Below are 17,660 nucleotides of genomic sequence, written 5' to 3'. Positions count from 1 at the left end.
AGATAACAGACCCAAAACAGAGGTTCAGAGTGAATAACAAGAGTTAAGATAACGGTTTCCTCTACATTGTGGCAGAAACTGACTGCATCCCAGGAAGTCGGGTACCAATGCAAGATATAACCCTCTAAACCCCACAGCCTGGCTCCCTCTCTTCAACAGCTCCCGTTTCTTCCCAGGCTATGTGTCCTTCTCTTTTCCCTAAAACAAAGACAGCTCCTCCCTCCAGCACTTTCTACCAAGCCCTTCAAACCTTGTCAGCCTGCCTCATGTGCTGGTCCTCCCAACTCCTACCCATCACAGAGTACAAACTGATCCAGCCATCGAAGGAGACCGCAGAGAACACAGGAGGGTTCTGGGGGCACCACTGGACATCAAAGCACCAGCTGTTCTGTGTGGGCAGCTTGTATACCACCTGCCGTGAGAGCATAACCATTAGGAACACTCCAGGAAACGCTGACTTAGGTCACATGACTGGGATCCCTCTGCCACCACATCTCCATCACAGCAACCCTGTAGAACCAGCCTACCTCACTGCTCGCCAGGTTCCAACAGAAGATCTGGTTGTCTTTGGCACTGCTGAGCAGCAGTTCAGCATCAGCCTGGCTCCATGACATCGACAAGATCCCCCTAAAAATGAAAACAAAGAGGAAACAATGTTTGCTGAATGCTAGCTCTGAGTAGGGGCCTCATACATTGTAGAGGAGGCTCAGCTCTTCAAAGTGGATGCTCTAGCTGACTTTGTCAAAGAAGAAAACAAGGCTGTGAAAAGTATCTGTCAGATATAAGCATGAGGTCTTGAGATTGATCCCCGTGCCCATGTAACCAAGCTTGGCAAGGTTGTACATACAATCCCAGCACTGGGCAGTCAGAATCACGAGGATCCCTGGGGTTCACTGGCCAACTGACCTTGCCCAATTGGAGAGCTTAAGACTCAGCGAGAGACTCTGTCTCAAAACACATGTGGTCTATGTACACACATGAATACCACATGTATGCATGCATGTATGTGTGCACACCACACACACACACACACACACACACACACACACACACACACACACGAGTCCTAAAGGAGGAATGAAGGCAACTTGATCCCTTGGTTAGAATACAGTGTGGAGCTGCTTACTTTGCTGTGGATCTAAGAACTGTAGCTTCAGAGGCAGGTCTTCCTGAACACATAGGAAGCCAAGTCGCTTATTAAGGTGTTTTGCAGGAGGCTCCCCACTTGGAGAAATGAGCACTGTTCTCAGAGAAGAACCTGGGATTCTCCCGAGGGGATTGCTATACTTTGGGTTTTCTTTGCCTTGTTTTTATGAAACAGGATCTCATCCGTGCTCAGGCTTCGCCTCATTCTCATTATGTAGCCCGGCTGACCTTGAATTCCCAGCAATCCTCCTGAGTGCCAGGGTTAGAGGCATAAGCCACTACACAGTTTATACCTTAGATGTTAACTGAGGCTGGGCATGGTAGCATAACACTTCAATCCCAGTGTTAAATATCTCCATGTTAAAGTCTGGTCCTCAGAGAGGGGTCACTGGGAAGGAGTGAAGCCCCCAGTGATCCCTGGGGACAGATGAGGCAGCCAGAGGCCTGTGGGCCTCTGACAGACGGCTCTGAAGAAGATGCTGTGACTCTGGCCTCTTCCTAGATCTCTTTTGCTCCTGGCCATGAGGTGAATGGCTTTGCTCCCTGCATACTCCTGCCATAATTGATGGCCACACCACAGTCCCTAAAGTAAGGACACTGGTCAATCATGAACAGAGAACAAAGCATTTTCTTTACATGTTAACTGCTCCAGGTAGCTATTTTAGTGATAGAAACTAACACAAGGGTTAATATTCTCAAATATTTCTCATGACCCCATCCCTGGAAGAATATGGAATTCCAGGCTCTGCTCTATAGGTCCAGGCTCCAAAGGAACTCCTCTTTGAGATAAAGCTAGTATTGGCTGTGTTTTCTGCAATGGCTTTGAAAACATGGAAGGTATTAGTAGCTAAAAGGAGGCCTAGATATGTGGATGGGTTTGAGATCTACCTGCTGTGACTTTCCAACACCATCAGGGGTGAGGAGGCAAAGCGCAGGTCCCACAGTTGAATCACTGGGAGCCGGTCATCTTCTGAGCACAGCACTAATTGGGTGGCTATGTCTGGGTGCCAAGCCAGGCCTGAGCAGTTCATCTGTGGACAAAGTAGATTATGAGGGCTGACATAACCTAACCTCTCAGACTATGAACCCCTTCTGCCCAGTTGGAATGAGACTACCCCAAGGTTACCTTTGGTCTCGTCTCTCTGGCTGGTAACAACCAGGGAATAAATAATGACCATGAACAAGCAAGGCACACTGTAAGAATCCAGATCAGCTAGTTAGCTTCCCAAGCATTCACTCTAATGGGAACTCTGCTATGGGGCTGAGTCCACACTGCCAACACTTGAGAATGGATCCCTGGCCTGGGAAAGAGCATCCAGAGTCCCAGCCTGTGCTCTGGCCACCACTCACTCTGCTGCTGTGGTCACTGACTTTGATGATGGGTTCATTCTTCCTAAGATCCCACACAACTGCCTTGCCACTGGGGTGAGCAGAAGACAGAATGTGCTGGACTTGGCGGTTCCAAGACAGTGCTTTGATGTCTTCTGGGGGTTTCTGAGGCAAGATAGTGAAAATGACAACCCGTCATAACCGGATAAAGTGACACCTACCAGTCTATTCCTCCCAACAACCCACACCAAGCCCAAAGGAGGCAAGAGGTCCCTCCCACTAAGACAGCCTATGGAGCTGAGGGCACATTTTCCCAGAAAGATGCTCTAAGATATTGGTACAATACTCTTTTCCCATTCTGTAGGCTGTCGTTTTGTCCTATTGATGGCGACCTGTCTTATAGAAACTTTTTGATTTCATGAGGTCCACTTAATTAATTGTCCATCTTAGTGCCTGTGCTATTGGTGCTCTCTGTTCAGGAAGTTGTCCCCTGTGCTAGTGTTTGAGACTGTTTCCCACTTTCTCTTCTATCAGGTTCAGTTTATCTACATTTATGTTGAGGTCTTTGATCCACCTGGACTTGAGTTTTGTGCAGGGTGATAGATACAGATCTATTTGCATTCTTCTACTTGTCTGGTTGCCTTGCCCAGCCTTAATACATGGGGCGGTGCTTAGTCTTACTGCAACTTGATATGCCTTGTTCTGTTGATACTCATGGGAGACATGCCCTTTCCTAAACAGAAATGGAGGAAGAAAGAGTGGAGTGGATTGGGGGATGGGAACAGAGGGTACAGGGGCGGGGACTAGGAGGTGAGAAGGGAGGAGAAACTGGCTGGGCTATAAAATAAATAAATTTGCTTTTTAAAAAGATATTTGGGGGGGGGCTGGAGAGATGGCTCAGGGGTTAAGAGCACTGACTGCTCTTCCAGAGGTGCTGAGTTCAATTCCCAGCAACCACATGGTGGCTCACAACCATCCGTTATGAGATCTGGTGCCCTCTTCTGGTGTGCAGATATACATGGAAGCAGAATGTTGCATATATAGTAATAAATAAAATCTTTAAAACAAAAGATATTGGAATGGAAGTGGGAGGGAACAGCTGGCACACTTGGGTTTAGCTCTACACCTAAATTCTCTTGAAAGTATAGAGTCAACAAAATTACACCACCACCACCCCCAGGACAGAGAAGGAGAAGAGGAGAAATCTGAGAGAAGAAAACAGATATGAAGAACCCCAGAAAAAATGTGAAGCAGAGGAAAAACTAGTGTAGCTTTCAGGGTACCAAGTGCTAGCCAACTCACATTTACTTCAAAGAAAGCACAAGACAGACAAAATCAAGAAGATAAGCTGAGCTACAAACTGACAGAGGCCTACCTAGAGGCACACCAAACCTGAGAGCCACATGCAGAGGCGAGGTTGTCCCTCCCCACAAAAAGGATGCTGGTGTGCCGAGGGCTCCACGCTTGATCTTTCTCTATTGAGCTCAGGGCCTACCCAGGTTTATACCCCCCAACTGTGATAAATAATCGCTCCTTGCCTTTCTTGGTGTCTTTTGATCACCACCCCACCCCCCGCCCTTCACTTCCTTTCAGAAATTCTTTGAAAGCTAATGACCACCATGAACTAACTGCTAGGCACACCCCTCTCCTCACTCTCAGGTGACTAGTGGAGTGTCTGTCTGTGGCGTTTTATTGCCCTCCAGTGGTAAAGCCTGAAATCTCTGGTACTCTGCAGGCTCCAGAATTCAAAACTTGGGAAAACCGGCTGTCCACACTAAGCTGCAGCCCCAGGCTGGAGGGAGCCTCCTCACCTGTGACTTGGATCCAGGGGTCATTGGAACACTCAGGTTGTTCAAATCCCAAATGAAGATTTCAGAATCACTGGCTCCTGATGCCAGGAGATTGCCCTGTATGAATATAAATATAAATATAAAAGGTATTTCTAAAGACCCCCTCCTATCTCAGAAGGAGAGAGGGAGGTGACCCACATCTGGGAAACCCAGAGTCTCCTCCATTACAGCCTGGAAGGGTTCAGAGCTACAGCCTGGAAGCCACAAGAGAATTCTTCCATTCAGACATGCTGTGCCATGCCTTCACACTATGACACAGTACCTGGAAGGGATTAAAGTCCAGGGCCCTGACAGCCCCTGTGTGTTTCTGTCTCTGGGCAATCAAGGGCTCCTTTTCTGAAGAAAGGATGTGGGCCACACTGTACAGAGTAAGCATGCCATTGTCTCCTCCACCAGCAATAACCCCAGGGTTTTCCAGAAGCCCACTGCCAAAGCTTCCCCAGATTAGCTTGTGAAACCTACAAAGGGAAATAATTTAGGTACATGACAGTATGCAGGGGACAGACATCTTTGCCAACATCTACTATCATGCAGGCTTCCCCAGCCCAAGCTTGTATCAGCTTGTCTGTTTTCTTTATTTTCCAGACCCAGAAGCGACATCTCCTCTGCCAGGCCTTCCCTTTCTTTAGAAAAAAAATCTCCTAGAACCTAGAAAGTCACTGCCTTGGTAATATGGGGGTATTTTGTTCATTTTAGTTTTGGGGTCTTGGTTTTTTGTTATTCGTTTTGGTTATTAAAGACAGGATTTCTCTGGGTAATCCTAGCTGTCCCAGAACTCTCTGTAGACCAGGGTGGCCTTGAACTCACAGTGCCTCTGCCTCCCGAGTGCTGGGATTAAAGGTGTGTGTCACCACATCCAACAATTTTTTGTTTGCTTGCTTTTAAAGACAGAGTTTCTCTGTATAACCCTGGCTGTCCTGGAAGTTGGTTTGTAGACAAGGCTGACCTTGAACTCACAGAGATCTGCCTGCCTCTGCCTCCCAAGTGCTGGGATCGATCAAATGCGTGTGCCACCACACCCGGCTTGTTTTTAAGTTAACATTGAGCTACATAGACACCATGAAAACTACTTCAGATAGAGTACATCACTTGGTCCTCACAGTTCAAGCAGTAAAATAATAAACCTGGCCAGGCGTGGTGGCTCCTGCCTGTGCATTTGAGAATTAGAGGCAGGAGGATGAGGAGTTCAGGATCATCCTCATCTACATAAACAAGTTCAAGGCCAGCCTGGGCTGCATGAAACCCTGTTTTTGAAAAAAAAGTCAACTTCCTTTATTGATGACTTGTTGTGTAATAGATAGTATTTTAAATGCTTTACAAGTCTTCACTAGTTTAATGTTTAGCAGTTCTATGAGGAAGTTCTATAATACCCAGTTTCAAGTAAGGAAAGCGAACTTGGAGAAGTTATAAGCTTCTGTACACAGAAACAGTATATCAGTTCATCTTCACAAAGCTAAGGGAGTCAAGGGCGAGAGTCTAGCCCATCTCATTCCAGAGCCTATCCTGAACAAATTAGAATCAGGCTCCCTAGAACAGCAACTCTTGTCCCATCTCAAACTGGAAGTGAGAAAACCTTAGGGTCTCTCTTTCCCGTGTCTTTCCCATGAGTCTAGCCCATTGGGATGAACTCGTAATTGCAATGGGCCAGCTTTGAGACACATAGGCACAAAATACTAAATGACCAAAGTGGGAAACACTTTGCTTGCTTTCTGAGGATGCTTATATAAAAACAAAACAAAACAAATAAAAACAGTGTCAGTGTTTTGCATAAAAGAAAAATCAACATTGGGACTCCTACAAAAAAAAGTTCGGGTCTTATGCAAAGCCCCATGAGAAAACATTTGAAAATAGGAAGGCCTGAGTGTGTGTGGGGTGGGGGTACCATCTCTCACTTTCACTGTGGCTAGCTGAGAGATGTCACAAGATCAAATGTCACAAGATCCCTAAGTGCAATGAGACAGTTCCACACCCTGAGAAGAGTCAGCAAGGGATCACTGAGTGATCAAGAATTCACAGAGCAAGATCGCTTTTACCCAGCATTTGAGCAGAGTCAACTTGGCAAGAGCATGAAGCTGAACACTCTTCCAGGCTGGGCCATATGTGAAGAATGGGAAGGTGACAGAGCCACTAGGAGAAGCACACGGAATGACTTTCTTTCCAGCTTGGTGTTTATTGTCCCTTAGCACACACACACACACACACACACAGAGAGAGAGAGAGAGAGAGAGAGAGAGAGAGAGAGAGAGAGAGAGAGAGAGGCTAACCTTGTCCTCCAAGTATCCAGATAACAGAGATAAAGGTATGAGGAGCAGATGAAGCACCCACTTCCCCTATGTTGTTACAGGATGGGGCCCTGCAGAGATTCTGCAGATATTCAGAGATCTAGGGTCTCAATGTAAGCTGCAGAAAGAGAGCAGTGACCTCCAGCCTCATTCTGCCATAGCCTCTACCTCCTCAGCAATGGCATAAGAGGATTCTCCCCAAACCCTTCTTCCATGATGACATTTGTCTAACAAACCACACATGGCTTCTTCAGTGCACACACTAATCTGTACTGATCCTGCTTGAGTCAGGTGGCTTTTACCTGTAGCAGGTTTGGGGGACCACCAACCATCTCCCAAATCATGAGGTGGAGATTTCTTATTAATTATGAATGCTCAGCCTTAGCTTATGCCTGTTTCTGGCTAGCTTTTTTTCTTTAATTTATATTAAACTGTTTTTCTTCATCTATTTTTGATTCAGGGCTTTTTACCTTTCTTTCGTTCTGTATGTCCTACTCCATGTGTGCATGTGTGTCTCTCCCCAGACTCTTCCTACTACTATTCTCTGCACCCCAGCCCCAGCTAGCCCTCTTCCTGCATAGCTATTGGCTGTTCAGCTTTAATCAGACCAATCAGGTGCCTTAGCAGGCAAGGTGAAACAAATGCAACACATCTTTACAGAGTTAAACAAATGCAGCATAAACAAAAGCAACACATCTTTACATAGTTATAATACTCCACAACATTTACCCATGATGTCTCCTTAGTCTATTCACAGCTTAAGCTGGCCCTTACTGACACCTTCATAGGTATTTCAGAATATTTCTTTCCACCAGATGTTTCTGAATAGGGAATTTTTCTCAGAAGCATCATAAATTGAGAGAAAGTGGGCAGCTTCAGGGCCCAATCTGACTGAGGGTGTGAAGAAAAAAGTAGGCAGAGGAAAGGGATTTTGAAAGAATATATCTTGCTAATAGGGAAAGGTACAAGAGGAGGGATTGGGTTGTCTTAGTATTCCAATGCTGTGAAGAGATGCAATGACCCTGGCAACTCTTACAAAAGAAAACATTTAATTGGGGCTTGATGGGGGAGGTCCTTCCGGGTGTATGACTGTCTCATTGGTTGATATATAAAGTACTGTGGGCCAATAGGAAAGCAAGATGGGTGGGACTAGGAGTCAAGGAGGATTCTGGGAAGGGCAGGAGAAAGGGCAGAGTCACCATGTGAGCCCGGGAAGACAGGACACTTGCCGCTGGTGTCTGATAAGGTAAGTCTTATAAAATATATAGATTTGTGATAATTAAGACTGAGCTAGCAGATGAGAAATCCTAGTCATTGGCCAAGCAGCATTTGTATCTAATATAAGTTTCTCTGTGTTACTTGGGACCCTAACGTGGTAGCGGCGGAACTTGAGTGGCCTGGCGGAAAGTGCCTACGTGGCAGCAGGGCTCGGGCGGCTTGGTGGGAAGACTTATTGTTACAGAGGCTGGTTTACAGTTCAAAGGTTTGGTCCATTTTCATCATGGTGGTAAGCGGATGGCTTGCAGGCAGACACGGTGCTGGAGAGGGAGCTGAGAGTCCCACATCTGGATCAGCAGGCAGCAGGAAGAGAAGGTGACACTGGGCCTGGCTTGAGCATTTGAAACCTCAAAGCCCAGCCCTAGTGACACACTTCCTCCAACAAGTTCACCCCTACTCCAGCAAGGCCACACCGCCTGATAGTGCCACTCCCTGTGAGTTTATGTGGACCATTTTCATTCAAACCACCACACAGGGGTCTCTTCATTTTAAATTTTGTATTATTGCTATTGTTTTTGTGCATGGTATATGAGTGGCAGGAGCGACAGCACTCGTGTGGAGGTGCGGGGTGGGGGGGTGGGGGGGACAACTTTATGGACTTGCCTCTCCTCTTCCACCTCCACATGGGTTCTGGGGATTGAAGTCTAGTTGCCAGGCTTTTGTAGCAAGAGCCTTTTCCTGATGAGCCACCTTGACAGCCCCCAAGAAGTTTTAAGGGAAAGGAAAACTCCCACAGAGAAAGTGGGGAGAGAGTGGACGTAAGATCTGGATGTGTGTATCAGCAGGTTCTTAGAAATTATCTTGTGTGACTTCTTCAAAAGTGAGAGGGTTCAAGGTAACCAATGGAACCTACTAAAATGTCACAGTTTAATTAGCATCACAGCTCATCACAACACAACACAACACAACACAACTGTGCTTTCCATGACAGCATGCATAAGACAACTTGCAGAAGAGAAGAAAGAATAGGGGCCAATCAGTAATCAGATGGAAGGTTTGCCTTCAAGACAAGAAATCTCTGAATTAGAGTGGGCAAGAAATGTACTGGGCTGCAAGAAAAAGATTTACACACTGAGTGTGTGTGTGTGTGTGTGTGTGTGTGTGTGTGTGTGTGTGTGATCAGTAGTATAATAATATATATATATTACTTACATTAAATATGAAGTGAACTGTGATGAATATTCATGTTTTTTTCTGATGGCATAAAAACTTACAGACTATTATATACAACTGTAAGCACCATCTTCACAAAACCCTTAAAAAGGCAATGGAGAGCCAGGTACAGTGGCACACACCTGTAACACCAGCCACTCAGGAGGTTGAGTTGGGAGGATTGTGAGTTCAAAGCCAGCCTTAGCAAGACCTTGTCTAAAAAACAAAAGCAATGAAATAATAGAAAGAAGTAGACCTAGCACTCAGACAGGAACATACTTAAATTCCAAGCCTCGCTTCTCAGGCATTCCACTACCCATGTGAAATGGAGATGATGGCATTTATAGTTTTGGCTTATTCTGAGGAATGGGTAAAACACACAGGGTCCCAATGGTACTACCTTGCATGTTAAGCTCTACAAGGACTTCTTGTGGACATTTCTGCCAATAAAGAATGACCCTTTCTTCATTGCTGTTACACAATACACCCAGGAAATACATGAGCATCCAGCTTTCCAGGGCCGTGAAATCTGAGTACCTGCCAGCACCTAAGAGCCATGAGTAGATCCTCCACTCTCCTCCTTGTTGGCAGAAGAGTGTGATACTGTGTGAGGTTGCTATCTTAACGAAAGTCACAGGAGGAAGGAGTCAATATCCCTGGGTTCAAAGAGAGACCTAGTGTGTGCCATGTCCTGGCTTGTGTGGGACAGCTCTATTTCCTGCATCGTGCCTGACACTGCTGTTGCTCTGCTGACTGGTAAAGTGTAAATGGTTGACTTTCAAATCCTTTTGCACAGAATTAGCTCTCCCAAGACTTAACAAAACTCCTATTCCCCGTACTTATGGAATCGTGATCCCTGAGTTGTACACTCCACCCCCCAGGACCCTCTATTAGTGTATTCATCAGGGTCTGACCTGAAAGCCCACTCATAGTCCCAACACAGTACCTGCTTGAGACAGAAAGAATTCCTTTGTGTTTCAAGTCCAGAGAAGTGTCCCTGAAATCGACCTCAAATATTTCCAATGTGGCATTTGTGCTAAAGGAAGCATCTAGTTGCTGGGCAGATGTTCCTAGTCACAAGAAAAGCAAGGAAGAGGCAGCAAATGAACAACAATGCATGCGTGCATTTAGGACATAAGTACAGCAGTGAGTGGAAAGCAAACAGCAGGAGAGAGTTAGGAGTACTCGTCCTCAAGAGGTAACCCCAAGGAAAGCATGAGGGGTCACCCTTAAGCCATGGTCCAAGGTGGTTACCAGGTACCCAACCTGACAATCCTACAGCTTCCCCTCCTGCTGGTTAAAGACTTGTAGATACTAAATTTTCCTTTGACATACGACTTCCAGTGGCTCCTGATTCAAATTATCGTCATACCTGTGGCCAGATACACAGGGTACTGGCTAGCTGGGCTCCACGCTTGTACAGCTGGCCTCTCAAGTTCCTTCAACTTCATGGTCTGTTCTGTAGGTTGCAGAAAACATGTATAGTCCTTGGCTCACTGAAAATAGAAACCAAAAATCTTAGGGCCAGAGATCCAGGGAGCATCTGAGGACACAGGCATTGTCTCTCTTCTCCACAAGATGAAGGATTTCCACAAAATGCAGAATGAGAAAAAAAGATCATCTTCAGAGTTAAGGGCAGTTCATATTTATACAACTGCTAAAATTGAATTATCTAAACTCCCAAGGTATTTAATCACACTGGTTACCACAGGTCCAATGAAACCAGATAATTAGAAATTAGATAACCATCAAACTAGATAATTTCTCAGTGGCTTTGCCTGATTTCCTTGGCTTTAAACATTGTCTATGAGCCAATGAACCCCATATTTATTTTATTGACATACAACTGTCCTCAGAGCACCAATTTCTATATGAAACTGCTAATTAGATGTTTCTACTTGTAATGCATATCTATAATCCTAGCACTCAAGGGCCCAAGGCTACAGTAGGTCATAAGTTCAGGCAAGCCTGGGCTACATATACAGTAAGACCTTATCTTAAAAAAAATACACTCATACCGGGCATTGGTGGCACATGTCTTCAATCCCAGCACTCAGGAGGCAGAGGCAGGCGGATCTCTGTGAGTTCGAGGCCAGCCTGGTCTCCAGAGAGAGTGCCAGGATAGGCTCCAAAGCTACACAGAGAAACACTGTCTCAAAAAAGCAAAAAAAAATATACACTCACAGATATACAGATATAGCAAAGATACCTAAGTCATCTGGCTACAAAAGGACTTTCCTACTATGTCTTCCTTACACTCTTCCGTTCATTCAACTTTCTTCATCATGACAAATGGCATTTCTACCTACCCAGTCTCTCAATCCAGAAACCTGAAAATCACCCTCCATTTCTCTGTCTCTCTTTTCTAATTCACCATTTCATCTCCCTGATTTTAGTGCCCTTTTCTCTACACCCACTGCCACCAGCCTATCTGAAGGTATTATAATCTTTCACCTGTATTACTACAAAAATACGGGCTTCGGCTGACCACTACATCTTACTGGTTTTCCTCTTAGGCATTGTATGCCAGCCACATGAGTCTTTTTTTCATCTCATGGCTTTTGCCTACACTGGAGCCTTTGCAAATACTGCTTCCCATATATTGTAGGCTCTTCCCTTTACTCTCCATGGCTAATTCTTTATCAAATCTTTCTGGGTGAGTATATAACATCTTCAGAGGTGACCTGCCCAACCCAAACCAGTCTCACTTGTTTTCTTTCTAACAATTTATTTGTTTACAGTCAGTCTCTTCCACTAACAGCTTCATAAAAGCTAGCATCCTGTCTTGCTATGTTCTAACTACTGCTCAAGCATATGACTAATACAGAGTAAGTGCTTGGTATCTAATGAACAAATGAACAAATGAATGAATATAAATATTCATTTTCCTTTTGTTTTGTCTCATCTTTTCAATATTTATTTTATGTGTATGAGTGTCTTGCCTGCCTGTATGTCTGTGTACCGCAGAGGTGGGTGCCTAATGGCTTCAGAGGTCAGAAGAGTGTCAGGTCCCCTGGAACAGGAGCTACAGACAGGAGCTACCATGTGGGTGTTGGGACCCCCCATCATCTGCAAGAGCAGTATGCTGCTGGCCCTACTCACAGGGCAATCTTTTCTTCTTTGGGGCACAGTCTCACATAGCCCAGACTACCCTCAAATTTGCTATGTAACTGAGAATAGTACTGAAGAATTGGTCCTCCTGCCTCTAATTCCCATGGATTACAGGTGTGAACCACCACACCGCATTCATTCATCTCTGTGATATCCACTTCTAATGTACGTTCAGGGTCTCTCCTCACAGGCTAGCAAAAGGTACAGGGGGAACACAGCGCCTACTGTGATCTGCTTGAGCAAGACAGCCAGCCCCGCCCCGCCTATAAAACAGGAGATAACATCACTTAATCTCTACTTTCCAGCTAGAAGAAGGCTTAAAGCTGCCAGTTAAGCTTTTTCTGGGAACTTCTAAACACTTGGAGCTCTGCTTTGTCTTTTGACCAGCAAACTATACTAGTGCGTCACCAGTGCCGCCTGCTGGTCAAGCCATTCGGTACAGAAGAGCAGCGACCTCCAACAGCACGTTTGACAGGCACAACCCATTAGTTTCCCTATAAACTGTCATCCTCATTCTACACAGAAACCGGCCAACCCGCGATGTAAGCCCCGTGCTTTTTAACCATTATATTAATTTAAGCAAAGCGTCGTGGCATGCTTAAACCGTTGGCTGAAGGAGCGGAGGGCGTGCGCTTTCCATGCAGTCAGCTCTAAGGGAGTTAGCATCAGTTTATAAAGGCCCGCTAGGGTCAGCCCGGCTGGGGCAGCGGAGGGATGGGAAGGGGTCGGTGACGAATGGCCAGGGCGCCGAGGCTGGGGCCAGCTCAGGGCCCGGGGTGGCCGGGGAGCGGGACCAGGTTTCCTCGGAGGGATGCGCGGTGGCCTGGGCGGGGTCTCGCGCCCTCCGCGGGAAGAGCGGTGCTCGGGGCCCCAGACCCGCCGGGAAACCCACCTGTGCCGAGCGCCCGGGCCAGGGGTCACGGCCAAGCGAAGGGCTCCGGGGCGCATCGCCCTGAGGACGGCAGCTGCCGAGGGCCAAAAATAACCTCGCTTTGGCAGCGCCCCGCGACCCGCTCCCTCCTCTTTCCCAGCAGAGCTGGGTAACGGGAACACTCACACTGACAGTGCAGAGGGTTCCCAGCACGGCTGCCTCACTTGCTCTGTGATTGCACAGTTCTGGCGCCCACATCAGTAAATTCTAGTCTACGTTATTTGAGCCGGGCTCCACGGATAGCCTAGGCACGGAAAGGGAAAACATTAATTCAATTTATTATGTAGTTATTAAAGCGAGGGAAGACCTGACCCTTAGCCCATGAGCTCTCGGTGTGATCCATTTAGTTAAAAAAGATAAAAAGCAATCGAGGCTGTAAATAGCAGTGATATACACAGAAGCCCACTAGTAGCGGTGTCCACAAATTGATTAAGAGCTGTGTGTGGAAAGAGAGACGACTATGGACCAGAGGCTTCATGGAAGATTTCAAGCACATTCCAGGGACACGGGCATTAATTACTCCTTGGAGCTGAAAGAACACTAGGTGATTCAACAAAACGGGGCAAGGTGTCTAGGAGTCCTGACATTTCCCACCCCATAAATCAAAGAGACTGGGCGAGAATGGGTGCCGATAGATTGTGGAATACCAGTTAACTCTGCAGTTAATAGGGAGTTATTGAAAATTTGGGGCCAGAGGCACTAGTGACCACTGTATTTTGCATCTGGCAGTATGAATCCCTTGGAGAGAGAAAAGCTGGAGGCAGAGATATGATTTTATGATTTATTAAAGCTTTCCTGAGAATTCAGAAAAGTAAAGTCAGCCTCAAGCTATAGAGATCAGGCAGTGGTGACACACATCCTAGGACTCAGGATTAAGAGGTAGGCAGACCTCTGTGAGTCCATGGCCACCCACATCTGCACAAGAGTGAATCAGTCTAAAAGAGAATGATAGCTCACACCTTTAATCCCATATTAAAGGAGGATACAAGACAGACATTCTCCAGCCGCACTGAGGAGAGGCAGCAGTTTGAGACTTGGTGAAGGGCTCCTACATGCATCAGCCCTTTCAGCCTGAGCTAGAGGTGAGAGTTAGTGGCCAGCTGCTTTGCATTTCTGATCTTCAGCTTGAAGCTTGAATCCCAAAATCAGTCTCTGGGCCATTTATTTATTTGTGTTACAGAGATCCATTCAGAAGAGGAATAGAACAGCCCAAGGCCAGTGAAGAAAGCCTGGATTAACAGTGGTGACTGAAGGAGAGCTGGACTGGGTCTCCTGACTGATGAAGATAAGGGTTCAAGACTGCTGTTGGTTTTAGAGCAGTTCTCAAGCTGTGGGCTGAACGATCCTTTCACAGGGGTCGCTAAGACCATCAGAAAACATGGATGTTTACATTATAATCCATAACAGTAGCAAAATTACAGTTATGGAGCAGCAACAAAAATAATTTTATAGTTGTGGGTTACCACAACATGAGGCAACTGTGTTAAAGGTCACAGCATTAGGAAGGTTGAGAACTGTTCTAGAGTCAGATACTGTGGCACTGTTTTTTGTTTTTGTTTTTTTGTTTGTTTTTTGTTTTTTGTTTTGGTTTTTGGTTTTTGGTTTTCCGAGACAGGGTTTCTCTGTGGCTTTGGAGGCTGTCCTGGAACTAGCTTTTGTAGACCAGGCTGGTCTCAAACTCACAGAGATCAACCGGCCTCTGCCTCCCGAGTGCTGGGATTAAAGGAGTGTGCCACCAATGTCCGGCTACTGTGTGGCACTGTTAACAGAGCCAGAGATTTTGAGGAAGAGAAGAGAGTGGAGCTATCATGTATGCTTTTCAAGAGAAGGTAGAGGCAGAAGGATGGAAAGTTCAGGGTCATTTCAGCTACACAGTCAGGCAGTTCAAGGACACCTGGATTATGTTTGACACACAATCTCTCTCTCTCTCTCTCTCTCTCTCTCTCTCTCTCTCTCTCTCTCTCTCTCTCTCACACACACACACACACACACACACAAGCTGAACCTTAGCCAATACCCTAAAATTAGGGAATAAAACAGAAGACTCAATCATACTGATGGAGTACTAAAAGAACTCTGAACTAAAGTCATAAGGTATAATTCTCAGCACCCACACTGTAGTCCCAGAGCATCCAATGCCAATCTTCTGGTGGTACAAGCTATGTACATGCAAGGAAACCACATACATAAAAGTATATAAATAAATGAAAACTAAAAACTAAGACACGATTAAAGAAAAGAGCACATCTTTTTAAAAAAATCTTTTAAGAATGACATTTATTGTGTGCATATGTGTATATGCACACATGCTACGGCACATATGTGAAGGTCAGAGGACAACTTGTAGGAATTGATTCTCTCCTCTCACAACATATGGCCTAGAGATTGAACTCAGGTTGTCAGCAAACACCTTTACCCACTGAACCATCTCAATCAATCTAAGAAGTCTTCAAAAAGTGAATTTTCAGTAAAGCACTGTTACCTAATTTTACAAGGTTCTCTTTAACTACCCAGACAACCACTGACATCCCCCTTCTAACTTGAGTGGTGTTTGAATAAGAATGGCTCATGCGGCTGGGCGTTGGTGGCGCACGCCTTTAATCCCAGCACTCAGGAGGCAGAGGCAGGCGGATCTCTGTGAGTTCGAGGCGAGCCTGGTCTCCAGGGTGAGTGCCAGGATAGGCTCCAAAGCTATACAGAGAAACTCTGTCTGAGGGGCGGGGGGGAGGTTCATGCATTTGAATGCTTAGTCACCAGAGTGGCACTCCTTGAAAGGATTAGAAGGACTAGAGATGTGCTTTTGTTGAAGGAAATATGTCGTGGTGGCGTGAAGAGGTGTGGCCCCCATAGACCCATATTGTAAGACCCCCGGAAAGTTCAGGCTTCCAGGATCTTAGCCCAGGACTGCGGCCACCCCAATCACAGAATGGAGGCAAAAGCTTGATGCAAACTGCATGAGGCTTTATTGTAGTTTAACGAGCTAACCCCATGTTAGCTCGGGTCTTTCTTTGATCCACCCGCCATGGCGGATGGCTAGCAAAGACAGTTCGAAGCCCCTGCGTACAGATCTTTATAGGGCAGCGTAAGGGGAGTGTCTAGGGGTACGCACAGGCTCAGGATTGGTGTGCCTCCAGCCTTGGAAGGTTTGCCCTGTGTTGATTGGTTGTTATGGCCCATAGGCCCTTCCAGGGCGGTTGCTATGCTCTGTGTGCATCATTGCTGTGCGCTTGTCCGTAAAGCACACCCAGAACCATAAAGCACAGCACCACCAGCTAACTTCTGATTGGTTCCTTGCCACAAGGCAGGCATCTGACCTCTAAGAGACCAAGGCAAGGTTATGGCAAGCACGTGTTCGACTGTTATGGCTGCCGAAATGGGGAGCTGGCCCCTTCAATGTGTTTGAATGCTTTGCCCATAGGGAGTGGCATTATTGGGTGTGGCCTTGTTGGAAGAAGTATGTTACAGTGTGGTCAGGTTTTGAGGTCTCACTCATATGTTCAAGCAACGTTCAGTGTGGTACACAGTTCATGCCCTGTAGACCCAAATGTAGAACTCTCAGCTACCTCCTCAGCACCATGTCTGCCTGCATGCTGCCATGCTTCCTGGCATGACAATAATGAACTGAACCTCTGAACTGTAAGTTAGCCCCAAATAGAGTTGCTGTGGTCAGGATATCCCTTCACAGCAATAGAAACCCAAACTTAGACGTGTCCATTGGAGTCGGTTTTGAGGCTTCAGAACTCCATCCCAGGTCCAGCCAGTCTCTCTCTCCTCCCTGTAGAGCAGGAAGTAGCTCTCCACTGCTTCTCCAGCACCATGCCTGCCCGCTCCCCACTATGACAGACTAGTCCTCTGAAGCTGCAAGCCCCACCTAAATCGATCTCTCTCTTCCTCTCCCTCTTTTTTCTTTGAGACAGGGTTTGTCCTGGAACTAGTTCTGTAGACCAAGCTGGTCTTGAACTCACAGAGATCCGCCTGCCTCTGCCTCCCGAGTGCTGGGATTAAAGGCTACCAACGCCCAGCTAAATGCTTTCTTTTATGAGTTCCCTTGCTGTGGTATTTCCTCACAGCAACAGAACAGTGACTAAGTCAACTGTGTTTATTTGTACAGATCATAGGAGATACGGGCTTTCTTATGAGTCAGGTTCCCATGTGAGATAAGGTTAAGAAAATATTCTACTTTTAATCTCAGCCAGGGCGACACAGACTGTCAAAAAAATTAAAATAAAAAAAAAAGATAAAACCCCAAACAGAGTGTATGTTGGCTCACCTGAAAAAGCAGATGCATTGACATAGGAAGTCACTGGTCACTGGGAAAACTCCTTGTTGGGCATTGTACTCAGCTGTCTTTGGATATCCCTCCTAACACACTATAATTTTTAAAACGTAGAGATGACACAGCATTTCTTTTATTTGCCAGAGTTTCAAACACGAACCACATTTCCTTCTGTCGATCGTTCTCCTCCTTTAACAAACGTGTGTGGTTTGCCTTGAAGCCCATACCCCCCAGACTCTTCAGTGGTCACACAACTCATGTCTACTTGATGTGCCTTACTGCTTAGTCCACAAGACCGCAAATTC

General features: G+C 46.2%; 1 protein-coding gene across 1 annotated transcript in view; it reads right to left on the bottom strand.

The window, feature by feature from the left end:
• Sec31b (SEC31 homolog B, COPII coat complex component) overlaps positions 1-13,113 on the bottom strand; it is a 29,330-nt gene extending 16,217 nt beyond the window's left edge. Inside the window, exons 1-9 of the mRNA XM_027407227.2 lie at positions 13,041-13,113; positions 10,410-10,533; positions 9,984-10,107; positions 4,588-4,783; positions 4,287-4,382; positions 2,497-2,640; positions 2,035-2,177; positions 528-627; positions 251-412 (exon numbers count right to left, since the gene is read on the bottom strand). Coding sequence (XP_027263028.1) covers positions 251-412; positions 528-627; positions 2,035-2,177; positions 2,497-2,640; positions 4,287-4,382; positions 4,588-4,783; positions 9,984-10,107; positions 10,410-10,488 — 1,044 coding nt within the window. The 5' untranslated portion in view covers positions 10,489-10,533; positions 13,041-13,113. The remainder of the gene's footprint in view (positions 1-250; positions 413-527; positions 628-2,034; positions 2,178-2,496; positions 2,641-4,286; positions 4,383-4,587; positions 4,784-9,983; positions 10,108-10,409; positions 10,534-13,040) is intronic.
• Between the last annotated feature and the right edge of the window lie 4,547 nt (positions 13,114-17,660).

Source organism: Cricetulus griseus, chromosome 3, assembly GCF_003668045.3.
Source record: "Cricetulus griseus strain 17A/GY chromosome 3, alternate assembly CriGri-PICRH-1.0, whole genome shotgun sequence".
Lineage (NCBI taxonomy): Eukaryota > Metazoa > Chordata > Mammalia > Rodentia > Cricetidae > Cricetulus > Cricetulus griseus.
Note: the sequence above shows the minus strand (reverse complement) of the source record. Positions and strands in the feature narration are given on the sequence as shown.